Source organism: Aptenodytes patagonicus, chromosome 7 (genome assembly GCF_965638725.1).
Source record: "Aptenodytes patagonicus chromosome 7, bAptPat1.pri.cur, whole genome shotgun sequence".
Taxonomy (NCBI): domain Eukaryota; kingdom Metazoa; phylum Chordata; class Aves; order Sphenisciformes; family Spheniscidae; genus Aptenodytes; species Aptenodytes patagonicus.
The window spans coordinates 21071088-21097764 of record NC_134955.1 but is presented as its reverse complement, the minus strand read 5'-3'; the positions used below and the strand labels follow the sequence as shown (position 1 = coordinate 21097764).

The following is a 26677-nucleotide window of genomic DNA, read 5'->3' as shown; positions in this document are numbered from 1 at the left end:
CATGTCTGAGATGTTTTGCAGTATTCACATTTAAAAAGGTAGTTTGCTCTAATTTTGGAGAGCTGTCAAATGCACAATCCCCATTGCTTGGTGCATGGTGTTCAACAAAAATGGGGGGGGGGGTTCCTCCCCTCCAAGCCCTAACGGGAACAAGCAGTAAGGTCCTCGGTCACCTCCAAGCCTGAGGGAAATCACCAGCTGGTTTCAGTGACCTTTGGACCAGGCAGACACAGGCTCCCTGTTGCCAACAGTGTGGTTCCTGCTGGGAAGGTCTCAGAGCTCCTCACTGTGCCACCTAAAAAGCTCTTCTCCAACCTGCAGCCCCTGAAAGCTGGCAGGTTTGGGAAGAGTTCTTGGGGCAAAGTAGCCCGAGCTGGCTGGGAGCCAGCAACGTGCATTGGTTTCCTTGGAGTGATGCTCTCACTTCAGCGTATCAAAGCATAATCTACTACGACATGACCAATCCTGTTGCCTTCTCTGTCTCTTGCTGCAGATGAAGGTGTGGCCATGGCGGGTCTGTGGCAGCAGGGGTGAGCAGGACATGGCCCAGCCTCGACTCTTTTGCTGAGGATAGGAAGAGAAGGAGAAGGGCGAGGGTGGCAGCTCAGCAGGACAAACAACTGGCCCAAGCCACTTGCACCCCTGCCCCAGCCTTCTACAACAGCCTCAGCCCCGTAGCAAAAGCCACTCTTAGCACGAGCAAACTCAGGAAAGTGGCTCCCCACCCCCTGTCCTTGCCCTCACAGCCCTGGGATGGCTCTCGCCTCGCTGCCCTCCATGCAGTTTTAAAGACCAATGTTGCAGGTTTGGGGGGGTGGGGGGGTTTGGTTTGTAATTGAGCACTTTGAGTGGCTGCAGCACCGGCAGGCAGCAGGAGCCATGGGGACCAGCGCTGGGGACCACCTCCAGCATGGGACAGCGGTCAAGGTCAGGGTCTCTTGGCTGTGCAGTTTGAGAGCCTGGCTACCATCTGCTTTTCTTTTTAATTGCTATTCTTGTTTACAGCGTGGAACGCTTCCTCCGTGACTCTTTCTAATGTATTATAATTATTACTTTAAAAAAAAACATTTTTATGTCTGTGCCTTTTTTTTTTCTTTTTTTTAATAGGGAAGGGGTTTTTTGGAAAAAAAGTCAATCATTTCTTTTTATGCTGATCCAAACAGACTGTCTAGAGTATTCGATGCTATGTTTTACATGGTTGTAATGATAACGGTTAAAGAAGTTTAGCATAAAATCAGACTCCACAAGGTTTCTTACGGTGACAGATGCTGCAGCAAGACTGGTTGCCTTCTCCTGCTGGCTTTTAGCTTGGTTCACCAGGTGTGCTTCAGCTGCGGCAGGTCCAACCCACTCCACCTCTGCCTTCCTCCCTGCTTTTCTACCATGGTTAAATCCAGGCATCCCCAGCAGCAGCGGAAAGAAAACTGTTCCTTTCTATGTACCGCTGTCTTCTCCCAGCTCACTGAGCCAAGGGCAGCATCCTGCCCCCAGCCCCAGTGCAACTCTTCCGACACATGGCCAGTGGCCAGCAGCCCCACTGCGGCTTTCTTTTTTGGCAGAGATTTCAGGTTTGGAGTTTGTTTTCCTGCCTGTGGGCAGCACTGGGAGGGTTGGACGGGACAGGGAGTGGGTGGACACAGCTCCTTGCACGGCAGGTGGGTGAGTGGGTGGGTGCGACTCACCGTGACGCTACATGAGTCAGGACTGAGTCATGCTTACACCAGTCACTGGGAGCATAAGGTGGTGCCACTCACAGCTGAAAATGGATTTTAAAGAGCTGCCTGTGAGCAGCACCTCTGACATACCCCAAATTTTGCAGCCAGTGCTTCCTGCACTTAGATGGCCACGGTACTGTGTTAAATTTGGGCAGTATTCTGGTTTCCCCTAAGAGAAAGCTGCCATTTGGTACTTGAGCAACATGGTTACGGTAAACGCAGGGTCACCTATCTCTACCAGAGCAGCACAGAGGGCACAAAGACTGACAGCAAAATAAAGGGACCAGGATTAGCTAAACCCCACCCTAGGATTTGAGGGCAGTGCAGGAAATGTGGCATTCCCATGCATCACCTGGTGGGTGCTGTAGGCTGGTATTCCTGCTTCTAGTAGTGCTCTGCCTCACCTAGAAGAGGTCAAACAGGAACAAAAAAAGCTCCTACCTTGTTCTCCAGTGTCCTTAAGTTAGTTAGCTCATTTATATTAACTGGTTAAAACCTGGTCTACAACCCTGTGAAAAAAAAAGCAAGCACCACAGTGGAGTAGCAGTGCAGTGAGGATGCAGCTCTCGGCACATCATCTCCTGTATCATTTCACACTGGATGCCAGCCCAGGGATGCTCCACCACAAGCATGAGTGGGACATCCGTGGGCTGGAGTGAAGCAGTCCTCGTCCCTCCCATGTTTCCAGGTGCCCACAAGCAGCCCAGTTGCACAAGCTGCTTTGTGTCACCTCCCAGCCAACAGCCCAGGCGAACCTCTTTGCTTTCAGGCAGCACAGAGGAAGCAGCCAGTTGGGACTGGGTTTGAATGGCTGCGGCAGTTACCTACTTGACAGGCACTGCAGGGTTTAGGATATGCTGGGACAGCTTCAGCTCTGTGCTGCTAGGGAGGGAGCAGAAGTGTCCAGAAGGGCAGGGTTTCCCCCAGGGAAGATGAGTTGTACTGGGTTTGAGGTATGTGGCAGGCAGAGTCCTGTTCCTCTCTGAAACAGCCTCAGTTCACTTGGTCATTGAAAAAAATGGAATAAGACATTGCTTACTGGCATCCTTTGTCCCCACACCCCATGCACATGCCCAGTCATGGCCTCCTGGCTGTGGCTCTTGCCCTGCCCCTCTGGGGACTGGGGACAGGCAGGGCTCCACCACATCCCCTGACAGCATCCTTCCGGCTAATGCAGGCACCACAGTGGTACCCAGCCTTGAATGGGTGCTGAACAGCAGCAGCAGGTAGGGTTTTGGGGCTGGGCTCATGGAGGATGTGCCAAGCACCCACTGCAGAGAGTCCTCCCCAGGGGGAAGCCATCCCTGGGACTTGCCCACCAGGTAAGCCTAGGACCTCCATCCCTTACCAGAGAAGTAAAAGACCTCGGGGTGGGTCTCAGGGTGGACACAAGCCACGCCTGGTGTCCAGCCTAGGCTAAATGCCTGGCCTCCAGCTGGTGCCAGGAGCAGCAGGTCATCAGCACGCTCTCCTGTTGCGGGAAGGTCCCAGCACAGGAGGTATCGGTATCCCCAAGGGGACAGGAGTGCAGACAGCCCCTGCACCAGTCGAGCAGCATCCCCTACCCCCTCCTATGCACCCCAGGGCCTGGGTGCTGCTCCCAGGGGACCAAGAGCAGGACAGCAGTGTAGTCCCAAGCCCAAGCTTACCAATATCCATTTGCTGTACAGCTCCTCATCCTCCCTGCTCACCACCGCTAAGAGCTCAGCAACCCTGCTGCATGTCTCCGCAATACATCAGCGAGTCAGCACTGAATAATTGATGCTAAGTGGAACCTGGAGGAGAGCCAAGGCAAGAGAGCGAGCAAGGCTTTGGGCTGTTCTAGGCTCTGGTCCTGGGATGCAGCAGGGGGGGAGAGATGGGTGTGCTGTGTCTGGGAGCTTTGTGCCCCAGCCTGTTTGGCAGAGACAGTACCAGAGTTCAGCTGGGCCTGGGAGTCTTCCTCCTCTTCAGCCTGCTGTGCTGCTCGCCTGATGCTCACATGCTGCTGTGCTAGCTGTGTGCTGCTACGATGCTCGTGCTGCTGTGCTTCTCGCATGCTGCTGTGTTGCTCGCATGCTGCTCACATGCTGCTGTGCTAGCTGTGTACTGCTGCGATGCTCGTGCTGCTGTGCTTCTCGCATGCTGCTGTGTTGCTTGGATGCTGCTTACATGCTGCTGTGCTAGCTGTGCGCTGCTGTGCCGCTCATGTGCTCCTCGCATGCTGCAAAGGGGCTGTGGCAGCGGTGGCTGGGAGTTGGGGAGCAGAGCGAGGGCATGCAGAGCACAGGGCGTGCAGCCCCCAGCAGCCTTGGCTGGGGCCAGTACCTTCACTCTGCTAAACCACAGACCCTGTACTCGACCCACAGAGAGAGCAAGACTCATCTGCCCTAGGGGGAACGAAGCTGCGCATGGGGCCAGCCCCATCTACCTGTCCCAGTTTCCACCAGTTTGCTGGTGGCCAGAACGTTTGCTGTCACAGCATCCTCTGAGCAATGCCACCCCCTTCCTACAGCACATCATTGGGTATAAACCAGCACATGGGGAAAATAACGGCCCAGCAGCTGAAAGAGGCAGGTCTGACTCCTTCCCAAACCGTCTCCCAAATCCTACAACCAGCAGCCGAGGAAGCCCACAGGGCATGCACCAGCATCCTCCTGGTAGTAAGGCAATCACGCTCGCCTAACAGGACATGGGCACCACGACAGCGCAGGAGATAGATAAGCAAACCAGAGCTGAAACAATTTGGCCAACATCTCACTAGGAGACACAGCAGCTGGTCCCACCCCACAAGCGTCCCTACTCACTGGCAGCAGTTACACAGGAACCCAAGATGGGGATGGAGATGGCTTTGAAGGCACACACAAAGGCATGAGTCTGAGGGACTGAAGTCACTAAAGCCTGGCTTACTTAGCCCTATTCTTCCCCACAGTAAAACAGGGTCTTCCTAAGACACAGAGAAAGGTTAACTGTAAGAAATTTCCATCCTTGCTCCAAAACTGGTATGAGGTCCCTAGAGGTACCTGCAGATAGGTGGGGCGCAATACCTTAAGCCCCTGCTTCCAACCACCCCATTAAGAGCCTGGGCCACTCTGGTGCCCCAGAGGCCACTCCGCCCAGCCCCACGCCAGAGCCCCGCTCCTGGGGTATCTAAGCCTGCAGCTCACTCAGGCAGGCAGTTGCTTGGGGAAGCTGGCTCTTGGGTGGCTTTGCTTACCTTTTGGCTCCTGGTGGAGCCAAGGAGAAGTGATACAGAAGTACTGCTCAGGCTGGAAAGGTCTGCAGCAGTGGAGTGGACTGTAGTCCAGAAGGGAAACTTGGTCTGCTCCTCCTTACCCAACCATGCTGCAAGTGAGAAGGATGAGGCCAGCATTTAGCCAGGGCTGCTCTGTAAAACTCAACCTTTCATTCAGCTACCCCCCACCCTCGCCTCTCAGGTCTCTCCAGCAATGAGTCATTGCTGCTAGCTCCTGCAAACTCAACCCAGATGCTTGCCAAAGCCTTCAGCAAGCACCATGTGCTCATCTGTTTTGGAGTCACCACGGCTTAGGAAAATGCTTTGTGGAAGCCCTCACAGACCAAAAAGCATGAGATCTGTTCCAGCACTTAATCAGCATCTTTAAGGACTTGTAAGCAATTTTGTCAGTTGACTTAGCTGTGATGTCTCTGGAGCCCCAATCCCTCTAATAGGGTGTGGGGTACTTAAATGGTGTGGGAGAGAAAAGCGTATACATCAGTCCTGAGACATCTAGACCTGACCAGACCAAACCTCCTCAACTGTTCTGTCATTTAAGTACAGGTTCAAAGATCGCACTCCTCCATCATGGGAGATGCAGCCTCAACAGATAATCAGTACGATGCTGCCTGAAGCCTTCTCAGAGGTGGTGTTCACACTTGCCCAAGATCCACGGCACAGCACCAAGTTTAGTCCAGCCTTGCCATGACCAGCTGAAGGGATCACGGCAGCCAAACATGAGCTGATGTGCCCAAATATAGCAAAAAGCTTACCTCTACGGACTTGTGCAGCTTCCAGCTATGCAACTGGAGCGGCTCTTCAGAATAACTGCACGTTCTGATCACCTAAGCTCATGCCACAGAAGCAGAACTGAGATGGGCCACAAACTCCTTGTCATAAGGGAAACAACTGCAGTATCTGAAAACCACATCTTCCAGTCCAGGTACTTCTAGAACAAATGCGCCTTAAATAACTATGGGGAAAATCAACTAAATCGACTCCAAACCCAGCAATTCCTTCTCTAATTCACTCTAATGAAACTGTAACACAGATATTACTTTCAGACTCAAGAAGTTCAGCTAGCAAGCAGAGAACACATCTTGAACGCATATAGTGACATCCTGCCTGTCATGACCAGCAAGTTGCTATCCTGTACCCAAACTACCAGCACCGAGTCAGCAAGTGAAAACGCCAAGTCCAAAGTAACAGCTCCACCTGAGAGAAGCAATATGATCTGGTTTTTGCCTATCCCAAAGATCAGATCAGAGCTGATGTATATTACTGCACATTGAAGATCTGTTGTGATTCTCCTGAAGCGAACCTCCTGGAACAAAGATGCAGTACTACATTAATACATGATCAATACATGATTTCAGGGGAAGAGCTGTGATGTCAAGCTTTTAGCACCTCCTTTTGCTCCCAACCTACCTCCAACTTTCAGCATGGACTTGAACATTGACCTGAGTCAGGGTTCCTTGTGATCTTCTAATTACAGCGAAAAGCTAACCAATGGTGCTTCCAGCTCCTGAGATGGCCATGTTACTGACCAGCACTGTTTGACAAAGGGCCCTGGCTGCCTCGCTTCTGCTAGGTGCAATCCGCAAAAGGAATGAGATTGGTCTGCAACCTGCCAGACTCGGACCACCACCTATCAGCCAGGCCCTCCCAAGATGCTTGAAGTCTCCAGTTCCAGCTCCTACCTGCCTACTGGATTTCTGAAGTGCTGTCCTGTTGTAGCACTATCCTACCACCTGCACTGAGATGAAAGTGTACCCTGGCTCCTGAAGAACTTTTAGGTTCATTTGCAGAACCCTAGCGACTCCCAGCACATCTATGTCTGCTTTAGCCATACATAAAATAGGACTATAATCAGCTACCCCAGAAAAGAGGCTGTCAATATCTGGAACCACTTGAAGTGTACAACAGATCAAAGCATGAAGTTTCAACTAGACTCTTCCACTGGGAAGAAAAGCCTGTCTGGCGCCTGATGGTGTGCTGCTAAACACAGACACCAACTCCTGAACTGCTGATGAAACAGGTCATCTTCAGCACCCCTTGGTGCAACAGCCATGAGGAGTGGCCCAAGGAACCAACAGTATTTTGCAACTAGAAGACACTTGAACAAGCTAGATAACATGTGACTTGACCAGAACCAGAGCTTTCCTTAGCAAGTTGGAAAACCTCACCCTGATGGGTACAGAAACCTCTCTGAAAGGGAGCTGCTTGTACTTTAGCTTCCTGCTCCTAACCAAACTGCTAAAGGACTTTGTATTCTGGCCAGTGCTGCTCTAGCACACCCTTACCAAGACATGCCAGCCTCTTGCAACTGCAGTGGGTGCCTGCCCTGTGAAGACACCTTGCCCCTGGTGCTCTCCGGAGCTCCTCAGCTTGCTTGATCATGGCTCCCAGTCCTTGACTGTGGCTTCTGACTCCCAACCAGAAATGAGAGGATACTCTCAGTGGTTAGAGCCATCCAGAGTCCAGTCCTCGAGAGCACCCCAAACACAGAATGTTAAGAGCCCCAAACACAGCATTACTTCTCATCTGAAGGCCTCCAGATAGAGCTATCCCATCCTTCACCACGGGCATGTGATAAGCTGTATTGCAGAAAAATAGCACCAGGTTCCTAGTGCAGTAACACCACCAAGCAAGGGCCCCCACGTCAACCCACCCACTAACTGTTTCGGCTTTCAGCCATCTTCAAGAAGGATGAAGTAGCCCTGCCCTCTGCCCTGCCCACAGTTGCGCACAGGCTGCCAACTTAGGAACAAAACCCATACTTCCAGGCTTCACACTTGAAACAACTTAGGTTGGGAGGTTTTCTGGGAGCCTCTGGGTCCAGCCCCACCATATAACACCAGACTCAGCATCTTCAGCACTCCTCCAGCATGGTGACAGGCACTGCTGCAAACAGCACACCCAGCTAAAGGCAGGGCAGCTCTTCCCTTGGGTAACTTTTCCCACTCAAGCTGGGATCAGCCCTTCTCCTGCAGGAACTGGGTGCCAGGCAGCTGCAGCCAGGGCTGGGGCTGTGCCCCACAGCAGTTCGGAGCAGGCAGGTATAAAAAGTAAGCCGTTAGCACAAGTCCTCTCTTGCCCAGGCCAAAAGCAAAGGCAGCAACTCCAAGCAGCACTGGAGCTTAATTCTGCTGCTTTAATTCTGCTGCTGCCTGGCATGACGGAGGATGAGGAGCAGGAGAGGAGGCTGCCCGCATGGATGCTGGGAACCCCCATGTGGGCTGTGACTTTGTGCCAAGAGTGACCGGGGTTTCTGTACTGGTTTTACTGTGTGAAGCATGTGACTCACGCACCGCTCTCACCGCTCCCAACCCCTGCCAGCCTCAGCTGCCAAACCCAGCACGTCTTCAGGCCTGGGCTAGCCCATGCAGAATGGCTCCCTGCCACACTCGGCTGGATCACCTTCCCCCTTTGATGCTCTTCATTCTGGATGCCAGCTAAATTAGCCTGTGCAATAGCTTGGGGGAAAGGGAAAGGCAGCAAGCACTGAGCCACCCGCCGCACTGAGTGCAATGCCTCAGCTTGGCTCTGCAAGTAAAAGGCACATGGGAGAAGCCACTCAGACCCCAGGCAAAAATCCCAAAGGAGCAGGGCTGAGCGAAGACAGGCTTCCCAACAGATTAGCCCTTATCCAAAACACTCTTACCCACTCTGAACCCGAGGACTGGAAGTCTGAATCCTTTAGTCTTAGTTGTTGAGGAGCCAGACAGCTGTCTGCAGTGCAGGAAAGCCCTTCTGCTACATGCTCACCAGTAATTAAGCCATACGCAGGGCAGACGAGGATTTGCATACCATTATACACTGCTGACAGGCTAGAGCAGCCCAAGGCATATGTGCTATGCAGGTGTTAGCTAGGTGCTGGAGGGGAGCAGAAAAGGCCTAATTCTACCTCTGCAGCACATAAACATTTTGGAGGTGCTGTGCCAGAAAGAGCTGCCTGGAAAAAAAAAATCAAGGAAGCAACAAACTGGCACCAGCTGAGGTGAACCCAGCTCTCAGATCTCCTTCCCGATGCTTCTTCTCTTCCAGGCATCACATCTGAGACCATTAAAAAAAAAAAATCCCACAAGGACTAGGTTGAAGGCAAAGCACCCAGGGGAGCGCCGAAGACAGGCTTGGACTGGTTGTGCTCTTCCACCCCACCAAAACTTGGGGCCAGCGAAGAGTTTCAGGTGGGCTGAGGGGGATGGGGACCTGACGATGACTTGCTGGAGACAAAGACAGCTCTTTCCTTGAAGGATAGCCCACCCCAATCACCTTCACTGCCCACACCATGACCTTGGTCCATGGAGAGCAAATCTCAGTGCCCTTCCCTCCCCGCCGTCCCACCAGTGATCCTCCCAGAGCACCAGCAGCAGCACCCTCTGGAAGGAGGACACAGCCATCAAGACGGTTTGTCGAGACCATCAAATAATAATTTACTGCGATTCAATCTGTGGCTTTGTACAGTTGCCGGGGTGGGAGGAGGCCAAAGGAGGAGGGGATGGGGAAAGAAAAAAAAAAAAAAAAGTCGTTTGCCGCAGGCTTGGGTGAAGTGCGAGATAGTCCTTGGAGGGGCTCATGCTCCCCCGTCCTCTTCCTTCTCCTCCTCTTCCTCTCCCCCTCCCCCTATACTCCTCCCCTGAATCGTTTGCTTCTTCCTTCGCTTCACCTCTTTCCTTGCGCTCTGCACAGTGGGAACCTCTCCAAGACACAGTCCAGTCAGCTGAAACCAGAAGAGGACACTCATTAGCACCCATCTGCCATCAGAACCAGGGTGGGCTGTTTCCATTACCCACTCCTCACATTTTGGGATGACCCTGCTGGTGCCCACAGAGGGAAAGCAAAGGGCTACACAGGTCTTGGAGGTCTGGACCTGGCTCAGCAAAGCATCTGCACATGTGCTGAAGGGAACGAGCAAATGGTCTGTGGAGCAATGGGTGAGCCTTGGGCATCTCACCAGACCTTCTGCCTCTGCCCAAACCTCGTTGTGGTAAGGGACAGTTGGTGAGATCTTTCTCCCTCCTCCAGGGATGATGGGAACCACAAAGTGAGTCCAGGGCAAATGCAGCCAAATCTCCCTGGCCACACACCCACCCTTCTCCTCCCCAAAATCCAGTGTGTCCTTGCCTTGCTTCTCTTTTTGTGCCCTGATGTTCCTCCCTTCTGCTCTTGGCCACTGCAGCTAGAATAAACTGGGATGTGTGTTTTCCAGTTTCTGCCTGAGCAGAAAGAGATGTGGGCAACTCACAGGGCACGCTCTCTTAACAGAGGGGAGTTTTTCCAAGAGACTCCTTCCCACCCCTTCTTGCCCCTCCTTTGAAGGCACTGCCCATGCCAGTGCTGGCCACCGCGCTGTGACAGGGACTGGGCTCCTGGCAGTCGGGTGTAGGGGAGCAGCAGCGTTTGCCAAGCCCATGCTGTCAGCTATGAGCCAGAGCAGGAAACAAGCCTCAAGCTCACATCCCCATCTGGAGGAAATGCTCCTGAACATCTGGAGGACCTGAACATCTGGAAAACCTCCCTTAGCAGTGATAAGTGTGCTGGGCACAGCATTCAGCTCGGCCCCCAGGAGACCTCGTGCGCCTCGGCTGGGAGTGGAGGGGTGGGATGCTCGGGTGGTTTTTTGCTCATAGGAAGCAAATGCTGCCAGCATGGTTTTTTTTTTTTTTTCCTGGGGAAGAGCTCTGCTGCATTCACGGCCTTTGGCTCAAAAAGTGATGGAGGAAAGTCAGCTGCCCACCTCCACCTTCAGTGAGACCCTCTTAGCACCATCTCTGGACACGATGTGCTTCTGTTTAGGACTCCAGCAGTTGTGTAAAGGGGTGAAGGGCCAGTCCGGGTGCTTGGGAGACTCCCCAAGAGACATTAAGGGCAATGTTCATGCAGGCTTTTCTCCCACACCCCAGTCCCAGATGTCCTTAGATGTTCATCTCCCTGGTGCACTCATCCCCAATTGCCTCTCTCTCCACTTCTGCCATGGAAGGAGCTGGTTACACAGCCAGATATTCCCAGGCGTTTGGCTTAAGGTCACCCAGCTCAAGCAGGGACACCGATAGGAGCTCTCCCTCCCTGCTATCCAGCAGGATTGCAATGATTTAAATAAACTCATCATTAAAAAAAAACAACAGGGAAAGAAAAAGAAAGACAGGCAAGTGAACACAGACCATCTGAGAAACACTGTTTCTGGCTCCAGCACGCACAATTTATAAAAGCAAAACAGCCCCCTTATGGCTAATTCTCAACATTGCATCAGTTCCAAATATCCCAGGGGATGTATCTAATGGGGAAAACTCTTCTGAGGAACACAGGACTTTCACAGTGAGACAGGTCTGCTCTGAAGCTTTAGGACGAGGCAATTTACATGAGTGCATTAGGAGGCAATGCGCTCACCCAGCTCTTCATCTGAACTCCTCCAGGGCCAGTCTGGTGAACACGCAACGAGCTGCACACCTTCAACACCAGCTTAACTCCTCTTTCAGATGGGTAGCATGGGAAGGAGCTTTCCCGGGGAAAGCACGACAAAACATTTTTTTTTTTTTAATTCAGTTCTGCAGAATTTTGTTCCACAAAATGAGGGGGAAAAATAAACAACTCTCTCCTCCTACACACTTCCTCAGGAAAGTGGGAACTTTGACTTACCTATGTTCTGACAGAAAAACGCTATTTCAGTCAAAAAGGTGTTTCATTAAAAAAATACCCATTGCTGAAATTGTTTCTGCTGCATTTGTTTGCAGAGGAGTGCATCTGCAGTCACCTCCTGCCCTGCTTCCAATATACCCCTGCTGCACCCCATCTCCTGCTTCCAATATAACCCAGCTGCACCCCATCTCCTGCTTCCAAAACTCACCGTAGTCATGATATCACACATTTACAGTTCATGCAGCCAGGGCCGCTCTCATCTGGGGGATTCAGCTTGCGCAGCTTGTGCTGACGGATCTCCCGCACCAAGGTATAGAAGGCATCTTCAACGCCCTGGAAGAAAAGCATTGCTTGAAGCAGCTGCCCACTTTGAGAGGGGACAGTGGAGAGAAGAAAGGGCTCTGCTCCCCAGCTAGGTGTCCCTAGCACTGTCTTTCAGCAGTGCAGATTGCAGAGTTAAAGGCACAAAGCCAAGCTGCAAAGACTAACAGGTATCTCAGTGTGGCCCCTGAACAGAAAGCAAGATTGAATGAGCAACCACGAGGCCAAGGAGCTCTTAAGTCCTTGTGATTCATCAGCTTTCAGCAGCCTGAATGAGGTCTACCACCCAAGAGAAAAGCCACCGCTAGACCACTGAAGGTATCAGCTGTTCCATTTCCACCTCTGTGCTCTGGGAGCCCGATGTGGTCCTTCCAGCACCGGTATATTCTGCCTGTAGGTCTGCCAAAGTAGACCATGGATGAGGTTAACCAAGTCCCCTCCTGAGCTTAGCTGACCTGCAGTGACTATGGGGGTTATTCCAGAGGCTTGGAGAAAGCCCTGAGAAGGCATTTTCCCTTCACTGCTGCCAGAGCATGAATTATGCACTTCTCCGGATTGGAGGCTCGAGTCTGGACAAGGGAGGGAACGTCCTGATGGAGTATTTAGTCTTCAGGAAGCAACTAACCCCAGCCCTTGCACTCATCTGTCTGCAAGGTGGTGTCTGCCCATTCCTGCCTCTCCAGGACAGCACTGGAGAAGAGAGAAGAAAAAGAAGATTTTGTTTAAAACCCTCCTCCTACCTGTCTAGTTTTGGCAGACGTTTCTATGTAAGGAATCCCATAACTCCGGGCCAGGTCCTGCGCTTGCCGGGTCTCCACTGTCCGGGCTGGTAGGTCACATTTATTTCCCACCAGCACCATGGGAACATCATCTGAGTCTTTCACCCTCTTGATCTGCTCCCTGCAAGAGTAAGAGGTGCCAAAGTGAAGGGAGAAAAGGCATCAGGGGGGCAGCTCCAGGACACTCCCCACCAGCTTCGTCATAAAGAATTAACAGCTACACTTTGTTCCTGCCAAATGCCTTGTGTTGGGCTTTCAGGAGAATGTAAGTGACCACAGCATGTAAGTGAGTAAACAGCAAAAAAGCTAGGGCACTTTTGGAAACAAAACCTAAATGCACTTCTGCTCTTTAAATGCAACTGTTTACAAAACACAACTTGAAATTATGACAATCTATATTAAGTCATGAACTTAAGATAGTTTAAGCTTATTAAAAATGAATACACAAGCAGTTACCTGTGTTATTTCCAACATTTTAGAAAAAGTAATACCCCTGAATGTGGATTTAAAAAAAAAAAGTCACCTGCAACCAGAATTTGCTGAGCTGATAAACCAGCTTTTGGCAGCCGTAACCTTTTCTGCACATGCACAGGCAGTATTTGCTTCCTTTCAGTTTAGTTCAGGTCACTTGAAGTTGAGAAACCAACTGGGAAGCAAAAAAGCTGTAATGCTCGCTTCATCATTCCAACCTTGGATTTAAAACTAGGTGGGCGAGGATGAGATCTACCACTTCTAAAAAATCTTAAAAGCCATTATGACCACAAACAATCCATTCAATTCCCTCCTGACAGATAATAACTTCCTTTGCTTAATAAATCATTTAACTTCAGATGCAAAACAGCTTTTTTTTTTTCCTTGCTCATGTATCCAGGATATTTAACAAGGTTTTATTTAACTAATAAAAATATTATTTAAAATGGTGATTTCAGCATTTTAATTGAATTCAGATTTCCATCCAAAAGCAGCTGGACATGTATCACATACACAAAAAAAGAAAAAAAATCAATCATCTTTCTTTAATGTAGTAGAACATAGAAATGAAGTCTGACTATATGTATGATATGCCATAAAGCCACTTAAATGTTCCATGTAACATCCTGATCAGCAAACGCAAGTACTAAATTTAGTGCACGGGCTACACTTAGCTGAAAAGAGATACCTCCTAATGGTTACTAACCAGGGAGAGCCAGTGTTTCTCTGGGGAATATTCTTTTAAAAGTGCAAACACAAAGAGCACAGGCAAAACGAGATGAAAGCCAGTGATTTACATCATGATTAAAACCGGGGCTTGAAATCGAGCCATCCTGCAAGTGATTCACAGGCACCAGCCCTGGCACAAGGATGAATGCTGCTGAATCCCTCAGGTGCTTTAGGAAAATCCCACCCTTTGTTCTCTGGTTCAGCTAAAACAAGCCAAATTAGTCCAACCATACAGTTATTACGCTGAACACGCCTGCTAGCTGGCGACTGAGACATCTCAACAGCTCAGAGCAGCGCCTCTGACTATGGAGCAAGGAAGGGCTGTGCCTGTGCTCGGAGCTAGAGGATTATCTGGGACCCGGGTTTATGATGAGGGACTGGGGTACATGGTCCCATGTCCACATGGTGGGCAGCAGACAGTGCGGGGACAGGCAGAGCCATCTCTTGTATCCTCTGCAAGTGCCTCCCATCACAGCCAAGCCTCAAAAAAAAAAAAAAAAAGGCATAAAGCAGAGAGATCCCTCCCTAAGCTAGCATCAGGGTAACCAGGGAAGACTCCCGCTGCATTTATATCATCTCCTTGGCTCTCCAGCTCTGCAGGGGTGATGGCAGCAGGGGGGAGAAGCGGAATGGGTCACCTGGGTGCAGCCAAAGCAGGACCACGCCAGGATGGGGTCCCTGCTCTGCCACCGCCCCCCAGTACATCCTCTTGGGCAAGTCACCTCGCCGGGGCTCTGACTCTCCTCCTGCTCCGTCTTTGCCCTGGTTGAAACTGAGCTCCAATGGGCCAGGACTGCCTCCTCCTGCATGCATGCAGCCGGCAGACCACAGCCTCGCCACAACAACTGCCAGCGGGGGAAGCAGCCCTCCCTGCCCTTCCCAGCCTCCTCTCCCAGCTCCCAGGCCCAGCAGAAGTCACCGAGATCGATTACACTAACAAAGCAATTCCATTAATTAGGGAGGGAAGGGAGGGGGTCATAGAGGATCAGCTCTCTCTTTAGTCACCATAAACACTTAAACATTACATTACCGAGTCCCCAAAGGCCACAAGCAATCCCTTCGGATGGGTTTTATTGGAGTCACTGACATTAGCCGTCTGCTCCGTCTCTTCCCTGGGGAATGGCCACTTGAGCTAATTGTCTTTGCTGGCAGCCAGTGCTTCCACCGCGGGGCCTGATCTAAAAGGGAGGGCAGGAGGGTGCAGCGGCAAGGCCTCCCCTTTGCACAGGGCAAGAGGGAAGGGGCCCTTCCCAGGATACAGACCTGTACTGGTGAATATCTTCAAAGGACTTGGTGTTGTTGATGGCAAAGACGCAGAGGAATCCTTCCCCCGTTCTCATGTACTGGTCTCTCATGGCACTGTACTCCTCTTGCCCTGCAGTATCCAAGATGTCTAACAAGCAGGTCTCTCCATCGATGACAACCTGCTTTCTGTAGGAATCCTACAGACCAGGAGAGGGAGAGACAGGGAGGAGAATGCGTTAAGGGAGGGCTCGGGTCCGGCGAAGCGAAGGGATGCAGCAAGTCCATCCCTGGGAAGATGCCAGGTCACGCTCTGCCTGGGTTTAGCTCCCATTAAATAGCTGACTCAATCTGTTTCAAAAGTGGGAGAAAAAGGAAAAGGAAGAAAAAAAAGAAAAAGGGAGCAGCTAAGCAGGTTTCCCTTCTCTGGCAGAGCCACAGAGAAGACAGCCCCTGGCTTGCTCTCCCCGCTCCCAGCCCTGCCTCTGGCAGACCAGGGGCAGCTTTGTCTCTACCACACTGCATAGCCCTCGACAACTATTTCCTAAGCTTTATTTAGTCCTGGCTAATCCCTTCTGCTGCCACCCTGTCCGCGTGCTGGAAAGGAACACCCAGGAAAGGCGGCTCCAGCCAGCTAGGGCTTCCAGCCACCATCTGCGATCTGCAGGGCTGGAAGGTGTTTAAGATCACCTGGAAATCCAGCACCTCCAACGCATCTCAGATCAGGCACCAGAGGCGATATGCTACCAGTAAGGCTGCAAACTGGCCTTGATGGTAAACCTCTTCTTCAAACATGAGAAGAAAAAAAAAAAATCACGCTGTGAGGAGGGTGTTTCCCACAACCAGTCTGTGCCCAGAGGGCTCCAGGAGAGGTAAGAACTATCCAGGCAGGTCCTTTGAAGTTGGGGGTTTTCCCTGCAGCAGAGGCAATCGCAACATCGCAGATGTGAGAAGGCCTGGAAATCACCCAGGGCATCCCTCAAAAGGTTTCAAGGCAGGCTCCTCAAAGCACCGCTCCTCCCCACCATGCCTCTCACCCGTGCCCGGTCTTATCAGCAGGGATGCTGCTGGGGCAGCCCCAGCACAGAGGAACAGCTTCATCCCTCTCCGATAGCCGTCCCCCAAGTACAGCACAGCATCCTCAACTCTCAGCAAGAGAAGGAAGCCAAAACCAAAGGTATGAAAAAGGTGCAAGTCAGCAACATGACCACAACAGTGCTTTGCAGCCACTCACAGAGGCTACGGCTGCAGTTTAAAATTAATTCAAATGTCTGCTGCTCTTCCAATGACCACAACAATGTTATCAGATGAGCTTTGCAGGTCTGCAGACAAACAGCCGACACAGCAAAGGTCACCGACAGGACCAGCAGCAGCACAGAAAGGGAATGGGGCCAACACAGCCTCCACCCTTTGGTTCATTACTACAACATCATCATCTACTGGGGCTAATTAAAGTCTTTCCTCACCTTGCTGAGAGGGCCACAAAATCAGAGGAGATGAGATCTGCTGTGCCACGACCTTCTCAGATGTGTCTTCCCAAAAAAGGGACTGCTGACCCACCGGGAGTAAGCGTGGAGTGATGGGCTGGCTTCCAGCCAACCGCTCTGAAGGCAACTGGCAGGCTGCCCTGCAGGGATGCGCTCCCATTTCTAATCAATAATGTATCTGGACCCTCCTTGGTGCAAAGTAGAGGAGCACTGGTTCCACCTCCGGGGTCCCAGTGCCTGGCAGGATGAGCAAAGGGGACCCCAGTGCCTGCTCTGCCCAGCAGAGCATCCTCCCACCCCTGTGCCCTGGCTTGTGTCCAGAGGACCAGCCTTTCGGCACACGTGTTTGCAATTAATTGCCAAGTCCCCAGTTACAGGAGGTCTCACCAGCAGACAGCACGCCTACGGAGAAGCGATCCCACACCTCGGCTCAGGTCATCAATAGGCTGCCTGTAAGGCCAGCCAGCTAGCTCGCTAACAAAGCAAAGGCATTAACAGTCTTGCAGAGGAGGATACTTTGCACCCCACTCCCCAAAGGAAGGGGACAAGCTCTCCCCACCCTTGCTTTGTGTCCAGCTTCATCCGATCCCCCACAGGATGCTTGGGATGGCGGCTCAGCCATCCCTGCCACACTGCCAGGTGACGTGGCTGCTACTGCAGGGGTAGCTACCACCAGCCCACATGTCCAGCCACAGGCACCCCGCAGCCTCAATGCTTCTCTGCAGCCCCCCCCATGTCCTACTCCACCTCCTTGCACACAGGAAAGTGGCCAGACCCAGCTGTGAAGTGCCAGGCAGCAGAAACAACATCCGCTTGGGGTTCAGACTCAGGATCCCAGACAGATGCTGGGAGCACCCCAGGTGTGCTGGGGGACCAGGCCAAGAGGTCTATTTGTTAAACGCTACAGACAGGATAAGACCAGAGGCTTGGGAAGCCCGTTACTAGCTGACTGCTAAAAGCTGGAAGACAAACCAAACAGTCTGACTCTTTACTCCATCCCCGCTCATTCACTACGGGACACTGCCAGCAACATAAATTTCCTTGGTGCCTTGGCCCTCCCGTTCCCAAAATAAAGGTCTTAAGGCTCCTGGGCAGCCTAAGAGCAGGTGTGCGAGTGCATGCTATAGCAGGTCTGCCGGCGTTGAGTTACAAAGCCAGACATTTGCACTAGTGAATCAGGAGGGCAGCTGGCACTCAGTCGGGGTCTCTGCCCCAGACAGGGGACAAACTCACTTCTCCACCCCTCCTGCCCTGGGGAGCATCTTCTCAGTGCACCCCAACCTGCTCACCCCCCCCTTTGCAGCACAGCCTGCGCTCGATTCATTTAAGCGATGGGTAAAGGCTTTGCTCCATGCATGTATACTCTTTATTTTTCCCTTTTATCCTGCTCATTTCAGCATTGCTGTGCTGTTTGTTAGCTGGCTGAACAGTCACAGTCAGCTCCCGGGCATGATCCAAAGCAGCTTAGTCACAGGAGGGTGGTTTGTTGGTCACATTCAGATGGCTGGCAGGTAACTCTCTGTGCATCTTAAATCCCCATAAAATGAAGCATAATTAAAAGGAGTCACCCTAGAATGAGTGAGAAGATGGCTGGGGTGGGGGTGAGGCAGGGCACAACCAAGGGAGCTGCAAAGGCATCAGGGCTGGTGGGACCTGCAAGGTGGAAAAGCACCAGGGCTGAGAGGGGTAAAGAGCAGCTCGTGGCTGCTTTAGGAAGAGAAGAGGAGAAGAGCAGAGTGGGGCTAGGGGGAACAGGGGAGGAGAGCAGGTATCTCCTGGGCACAGCAGGAGTGGGCAGGAAGAGAAGAGGGTGTGCTGGGAAATGCCATGCAAGGTTTACATTCCCCGCTGCCTGTTTATATGGAGAAAATTCCCTGCAGGGTATGTACAGGGGGCGGGCAGCTGCAGACGAAAAAAAATAGGATGCCAAAACCCAACACACCACTGGGTCAGAGCTGCCTCTGCCCACCCTAAGGTGCAAGAGAGGACCCATCCATGCAGACGTCTCCCCAGGGAGGTTGCTCTCCATCAGCAGCTCTTTTGCAGAAAACAACCTGGAACAGGTCTCTAAGAAAAGCATACGATGCTACTGGTGATGAGCATGTGAGCTGGGGAAGAGGGCAACTGCACCCATAAGCAAGGTGCAGCACTGAGACTTGGGAGCCCTTAAATTAAATTCCAGTCTCTGCCACTGACTTTCTAGGTGACCTTGGCCAAATGACGTAATAGCACGTGCTTTTAAGTGCTTTCTCTCCTTCTCATCTGTAGGATTGTAAGACTATTCCTGCCTTTCTACCAAGCCTTGTCTTGCTTGTTTATTTAAGTTGTAAGCTCTTTCAGGGTGGGGACTACACATACAACACCTACCACAATGTATTTCTGACCCCAGCTGGGGCCTTTTAGCCATTATGATAATAATAACAACTGCAGCAACCACAGCTGCATTTATACACATCTGATAGAGAATCCTTTAGGACTGCAGACAGGGAGGTTATTGTCCGAGAGGCATGACAGAACTGTAATTTGCCTTCCCAGGGTGGACTTACTCCTCCTGCAGAGCAGCGGCTGCTGCCCACATCTCCCCCAGACGAAGGTATAAGTCATGCAGGGGGTAATTAGCATCTCACTAGCAACAGTGAAAGCAGTCGGAGAATGGAATATGTTTTTAAAAAGTAAAAAAAAAAAAAAAAATAGTGTAATGGATATTGAAGACCGGACCCCCCCCCCTCTGCACAGCCTAGAGGAGCACAGAGTCCCTGCCTGCTTCTCCAGGCAGGGTGCTGAGCTAGACAGGCCAGTGCTACCATCCCAACTGACTATGAGACCCATACATCAACCTTTAACTCCTCACAATGGAACAGAGGCAGCACTCTGGGAACCACAACGGTTCAGCTGCTCGGCACATCTCACTCAAACTGCAGGACATACATAATACGACCAAGCTCTGATAAAACCCATTTCATCAGTAAATCTCAAAACATCCTGCATGAGAAGTCAATATATTTACTCTGATTTCACAGGAGGATAAATGGAAGCACAGGCATAAAATGGCTCTTCAATCCCAAACCTTTAACCCCTCCCTACGCTGTCATCTCATCAGAAAGAAGGACTCTTGTATTGCCTCTCAGCCCCTGCCTGGCCCTGCCTGCTTCTGCTGCCTCCCTCACCGTCTCTCTCCAGCAGACACTGCTGTCCTTCTACAGGAGGCACAAGTTGGTCACTGCGACCTTCGAACACGTGCACAGCGACTCAGAATAGTTCTGCAAAGCAGAGGAACATCCCTGCTCAAGTTCAGACTTGAAACCAAGCCAAGCATGCTCTGGGTTGGAGGTAAGGTGGAGAAGAGCAAGAGGAAAACACGGAGACAGACTGACCCCATGCCCAGAGCCACTTACCTCTATCGTGGGGTCATACTCATCAACGAAATGGTTCTGAATGAGCTGTATCGTCAAAGCACTCTTCCCGACACCACCAGCTCCCACCACCACCAGCTTGTATTCGGTCATCTTCCAGCTGACCCCAGCTCAGGACTTCCAGGAGCACCACCACCTGCAAGGAGAAACACGACCACTGCATTAGGAGAGGGGGTCCCTCCCTGTCACCGCCTGCTCTGCAGCAGGGCTGAGCAGTCAGCCCCCCTTTTCTGCTGGGAAAGTCAGAAATCTGCAAAATACAGGCTCATTCCTCGGGTACTGAGTGTTCTCAATGTTTCCTGCACGTCCCAGGAGCACCCAAATGCTGTGAGGTAGAGACACCGAGGTCTGGGATCCAGCACCTTGTAACAGAGACACCTAATTCTGCAAGGCAGAGGTGAAGGGACGCACCCCTTAAGGTTTTAATGGTCTTTTAAGTTGCTTGACTTCAGTAGGGATTGAGGATGGGACAAGGTAAACCCATTTCACTGCTATTCTGGATGGCAAGGAGCCACCCCTCACTCCTTGGGGTGAAAACCAGAAAGCTACCATCAGGGATGCAACATGCTTTTAATGTAGCTTTATGAAGCTGTCCATGAAATTGCCACCTCAGGGTATTCTCTCCAGGACCACCCTGGTCTCTCATCTCAAGCTTGCAGACGTACCACCCTGGCAAGCCTGGCCTGGAAATGGGGAGATGGTGGGATGGCCTGTGTGCCCCAAGGGTCAAGGGCTTTCTTACCTTCTTCCCACCCAGCACGCTGACTACCCTGGGAATCTGGCCAGAGAAAGTTACACTTATTTGCGTCTGTCGCCCTGTACCATGCTGCCACGATCCACTGCCTTTCTTTTGCTTTTATGGTCCGATGCTCTGGGGTCTCAAATGTGAGATAGCCTCACCTACAACCATGAAACTTGGTCTAAAAGTACAGCATGGAACTGCAGCATCCAGAGCTATTTAACCTAATATTCTCCACTAGTAATGAAGGTTACTTTAAAATAGGCAAAATAATAATAATAATCCATCAAACTGGATACAAACCTATGTTTATCCTGTGATATGCTGCAATCCTTCAGCCTGATGGTCTGCGTGCAAACTTCACATATTCCCTGAGCAAACCTCAAGAGGTAAGGGAGTGTTACTGATAAAAAAAACCAGAGGTACAGGCGGTGTAAATCAAAAGTAAACCCTAAAGTAACCAGTTTAAGAGGTCTCGTTTTCCAGAAGTGCTCAGCACTGTCTCCAATTTGCCTTATCTCAAGCTGGCGATCCAAAAATCATTAGATAGATTTGAAAGCCTTGGCCAATGTGGTTTGGATGTCAATGCCCATGGGAGCGGGGAAGAAGTCCCAGCCCCCCCAAATATACTGTTAGCTCCATGTCTTCACCCTCGAGGCTGTGTTAAACCTCAAACCACAGGGCAGGTTTGAGATGGTGGCACATCCACACCCTCTGCCCATCTTCCAGCTAATGATGCCTCCCGGACGACTGCAGAAGGGGCACTGCTGCTCCCAAAAGATGAAGCTGGCACGCCCCACAGGGGAGCAAGAGACACTATCATGAAAGGTGCTAACTGGGAATGATGATTAGGGTCAGGACGAGCAAACCACACTTCTGCAGCAGCATGTACTTGCCACGGCCCTTCAGTGGGAAAAAATTCACACCCACACACCCACACACACCCACCCTTAAATTTCTGCTCCAGCTCCGCCGAGAAAGAGGAACTTTAACTCAGGAAGATTACAAAACCCTGAAAGTTTAAATAGAAATCCACCCTCACTGGACTGCAACCCCTGCCCACTGAACGTCACCCAGGGTCAGATACTTGTCCGCAGCTGTAATCTGCGAGCTCTGGGGAAGCAACCCGAAACGCAGCGGGTAGCGGGAAGACAAGCTCACCGTTCTCCTGGCCTGTTGCCATTCGATGCAGCCTGCAACACCACTGCATGGGGATTAGACACCACACCACCCCCCACACCCTCCCCCGCCCCCCCGGACAGTTAAATCACTCCGCCCTCCTCGCCAGCCCCTCTCCCGAAACCCTGGAAGCTGGTACAAATTGTGCTGGCAAAGGCCACTCTAGACCTAGTCTTCATCTGATGCATTTGCTAACGCGGCAAAGATTTAATGGAAAGGAGGCCAGAACTTTCTGCCTTCAATCCCCACTGGATTGCAACCTTAAACCACTCAGACAGTTCAATCACCCACTTGAGCTGGGAGCAGTCAGACACAACTGCCTCTTGCCAAAGCCCTTTTCTGAGCTGCTGTCTCGGTAGCTGGAAGGCAAACAAAGATCATGCCCTTCTCAGCATCCAGGATCCTGAAGAAGGGCAAGGGAGGGGGTGCAAAAGAGCGACCAGAGCACAAACACAATGCCAAGCGGGACCTCTGGTTGCTGTGCCGTTCTTCACAGCTGGAGAAGCTGAAGGTCGTTGCGCATGGTGGAAAAGTGGTGATGGTGGGGGAAATGAGGTGCAAATAATGTGATACCCTAGGTCCATATCTGAAAGTGCCACTGCTTCCCAGAAAAGTCCGATGTGCCTCTGTTCTGGCGGCCAAGGAAGAGATGCAGGTTGAAAGCAAGGCTACAGGAGACAATCTAAGTGATCACACTAATTGACCGTGCACACGTTGCTCTGCTCCATTAATGCACGCCTTCACATATATGAATTTCTCACATACACTACTTCTCAGGGACAAGAGAAAGCCCCACCCCAGGCTTCTCATCTCTCTCGGATGGGAAGAGACAATTACACCGAGGGACGGTGACAGGCTGAAATGGGGACTGAAGTAAACACTGACTGTCTCACCAACACTGCTGGCCAGAAGGGGATCGCTCCTGCAGCAGAACAGCTTCACAGCTAAACACAGAGGGGTCTTGAGGGTCTGAAGAAACTCTGCAACCAGCTCTCATCTTTCATACAGAGCAGGGAGATCTGCAACCCCTATCAAAACACACGGCGGCTGCAAATAAAGGCCTGCAGTGGCTATGATGGACCTTGCTCTGCATCTAGTACTGATGATGGAGTAGCTGCCGCGATGATGCTCAAGAGAAACTGCACAACCACCCAAGTCTATGGGACTTGCTAAGGCAGTGAGAAAAACCTGGACTCTGTATAGGGAGGAGAAGACATGAGTCCTCGAGGAGGGGGTCCTCCCACAAGCCCACCCCAGTGGAAGGCACTACTTGGCCTATCCCTTCAGAAGACCCCCAGGCCACACAGCCACACCAGCCTGCTGGTCCACACTGCAGCAGGAGGTGGGGGCCGAGGCAGTCACCCACAGCAGCTTAAGGGTCTTCCCCTGCTCCAGACCCTAGCTGAGCCGCTGAGCTCTGCTGCACAGCGGAGGGGCAACCACACACCAGTAAGCCCTGCACATCACTACCCCAGCCCAGAGCTTTGAGCTCTGGCTCCTCCAGAGAAACACAGAACCATGTCTCCCTGCTCTGCACCCACCCAGGAGGCAGGGGAAATGAGGGGGGCAAAAAAGCTATTGCTTTCCACCACTCACGGCCAGCACATGGACAATTTACATACAAGAACTCTGCAACATTGGTGTTTGCTCACTCACACCGTACCTAGAAGGTGCTGGCACCTCTTCACCGCTCTGCATACCATCCTCACCCCGGCAATGGCAGGAGAGATTCTGCAGCCCACCCAACTGTTTCATACCATTGCTGCAAAATGTGTCCTAATGTAGAGCAAGAGTGTGGGGAATCATGGACAGCTCTGGGCGCGAGAGCTGTCTGAATTAACGTGTGCTAAAAATCAATGTTCAGATGAGCTCGCTTCCTTTCCAAAAGGATCCACGATGCAAGCTCTTCACAGGGAGCGTGCAGACCCAACTTCTCATCAGAGCATGTGCAAATGCCACAGGAGAGGGAGCCTGGCCAAAGGCTGTGGGGAAAGCGGGGATTTCCATATAACCAAGCTTTGTTAGAGTTGGGCAGCTGGTCTTGTCCCTAAGTTGACCTTACCAACACCATCTCATAGCTCCCCATCACACTCTTTGCTCCTGAACATGGCAAGAGCAAGGCTGCTCATTGATGCACGCACAGGTTTCGACACAGGGGAGGCTGTTCCTCAGCGCCACATGAACATCACCACCGCCGCATGGGCTGGTTCAAGGAACAGCCAAAGACAATGTTTTTGGCTCTCCTAAAAAACAGAGGCAGGGAAGAGAGTGAGGCTCCTGCCAGAGAGATAGTAACAGACACCCCAAGTTTTCACACTCAGTCTGGGGACACACCGGACGGAGGTTTACAGCCTGTTGGTTGTTGTGAAAGCTTGTCCTGATGCGAGGATTTCCAGAGGAGGATAAACAAGAGTTTCTATTTCTCAGCAGCTAACCCAGAGCCCAGACAGAGCTGACCACAAAATAACAAAGAGAAACATGAAAGCACAGCCTCCCAGTCCCATGCTGAGCAGGAACAGTGCTTCTTCCATCCTCTGCAAGCTCTTCAAGATCTGAAAGCCTGACCCAGGTTGCCGTCTGGTGTTTTCCCTGCCTATCCAAATTTATCACCTCCGCAGCACTCAACTTTGCACCCCCAAAAGCCACGCAGGGCTGTCAAAGAGCTGAGCAAGACGGCGAGGAGGAAAGCCGTTCAGGAGCACCGTCCAGGAAGAGGAGGGCTGGGGTCCGCATGCCAAGCCGACAGCCCCAGTGTGGAGCCAGAGCTGCCGCTGCTGTATTTCCTGACCTTGTGGATTTTCTCCTGTAGCGAGAGGGCTCCTGGCTCCTGTTCAAAGCTGTCTAGGAAAGCCTTGCCGAGTGCTTCCGCCTGGCAGCAGCAGCTGCTCCCAGCCCAGTAGCCAGAGCCACACAGCTCCAGTAAACAAGAAACATCTGCCAGCCTTGTGCAGGAAGCTAGGAGAGCAAGCGCCCAGCCCCAGTGGGCACGAGCATCCTACCTTTGTCTTGCAGGGAGGGGATGAAGGTATAGGTGAGGGCAGAAGGCACATCTCCTTATCTTCTCCCCTGCCTGCGCATGCTGGGCAGCACGGAAGCTTTGCCCGCAGAAGCGAGGACCGAGATGTTTGGCGCAAGCTTTCGCAGGGCTAAGACCTAAAGCAGGTGTAGGCATCAAGGTTACAGGTGCTACCCAGAGACCCAGCTGTGTCCTGCAAAGAACAACCTGACCTTCTTCATGGTCCCTCTTCTCCAGCACACAGCTTCATCTGCAGGGGGAGAGGTGGTTTTGGGGACCTGACTGTGAAACCTCCAGAAACTCACTGGGCAGAAGCAGAGGTGAGGAACTCAAGGGGCTTGGCCCCCATCAGTACATCCCATCACGCCACCACAGTTTCAAGAAAAGCTCAGGTGTCAAGCAACAGGGATTTGCAGTGGGTTCCCAACACATTCACCATGAGGGAGGCTCTGACACCCTTCCAACAGGACCACTGAAGGAGCTTTCTCTGTGTCCTCCCTTTCCTCCCCTCACCTTGTTTCTCCCCCAGGATGGGCACCAAGCCAACTAAACAAGCCAAGAGACAGATTCTTGCACAGCACTGCCATACTGAGGCCAGCCATGACAGAAGTTTTACAACTGTTCATTACTGAACATTTACCCTCTATCTGTCCATTGGGAATCTCTGCATTTAAAGACATCAGAAGTCAGTTTCACCTCTGCAAATCTGTTTGGACACATCTCAGATTGGGTGCCCTTTCCTCCAAAAGCCCTGTCCACAGGAACCAAGGAGCCCTTAGCCACAAATGCCACAGAGTGATTTTATTTCCCTTCGGCAGAGATGCCCTGCAGGCACAAGTGGTCTGCAGTCCTCTAGGAGAGCAATGGTCACCTCAGCCTTTTACCAGCAGTCCACCACACCCGCAAGTCAGGAATCCTACTCAGTGATTTTAGAACATTGACAAGGCAAACCTTGCTGGCTCACCCCGGTGACTGTCCAGGCTCCTCCATTTGCTCATGCACAAGACTGTCACCAACATCACAAAATACAGCCTCTGGAAGGACTGAAGGAACCTCTCCAGCGGTGTAAAATGCCACCTTTTGTTTTTACTCAAGGGTCAAAAAATGCTGATGTTCTCTGTGGCCTGCCCAGCCTGAAAGAGATTAGGGAAATGAGGCTGGCAAGCTGATGCTCTGTTACAAATCACAGCCTATGCAATGCTTCATTTTAATTTATTTGTTGCTTTTTAAATTAAAAAGTGGGCTGCAAATCTAACCCAACATGCTTGTTGTTGCGGGTATGCAGCCAGCAAGCCAAACTCAGACAATGCAGCCCAGAGATGAAAAAAGAGAGAGGGATGCCAAAGATGGGAGTAAAAGTTGCAAATGGTGGCCCTGCTTTGGAGAAACGACTTGGAGATAATAAATGTCTTCTATAAGGGAAAAAAAGAAAAAAGCCTAAGAGGAACAGAATGACTTCTTCCATCCTCTGCAAGCTCTTCAAGATCTGAAGGAAGAGGCAGCCTGTCCCAAGAGACTGAGCACAAAAATATTGCTCCAGAGGAAAAAAAGAAAAGGGGTAAGGAATGACATCGTGTAGGAGGCTCAAAACACAGGCACACATTCAAGGAGAAACCTGGGAGGAAGAATAGCAGAAAGCTGCGGGCAGGTTTGAGGCACAGGCAGGTCTGGAAGAGAGGGATTGCCTCTACACAGCGGCCATAAACATGTCCCAGCAGCAAGGTGCAAGCCAT

At 51.6% G+C, this 26677-nt stretch overlaps 1 protein-coding gene across 3 annotated transcripts in view; it reads right to left on the bottom strand.

The window, feature by feature from the left end:
- Positions 1–9340: 9340 nt before the first annotated feature.
- HRAS (HRas proto-oncogene, GTPase) overlaps positions 9341–26677 on the bottom strand; it is a 41490-nt gene continuing 24153 nt past the window's right edge. For 2 of the 3 annotated variants that reach the window (XM_076344278.1, XM_076344280.1), the window contains exons 2-6: positions 19993–20146; positions 15132–15310; positions 12630–12789; positions 11777–11901; positions 9341–9652 (exon numbers count right to left, since the gene is read on the bottom strand). In XM_076344278.1, the coding sequence (XP_076200393.1) occupies positions 11782–11901; positions 12630–12789; positions 15132–15310; positions 19993–20103 (570 nt within the window). In that variant the 5' untranslated portion in view covers positions 20104–20146 and the 3' untranslated portion in view covers positions 9341–9652; positions 11777–11781. Of the gene's footprint in view, positions 9653–11776; positions 11902–12629; positions 12790–15131; positions 15311–19992; positions 20147–21052; positions 21097–26677 lie in introns of those variants that run through there. The other variant, XM_076344279.1, reaches the window with a different exon arrangement.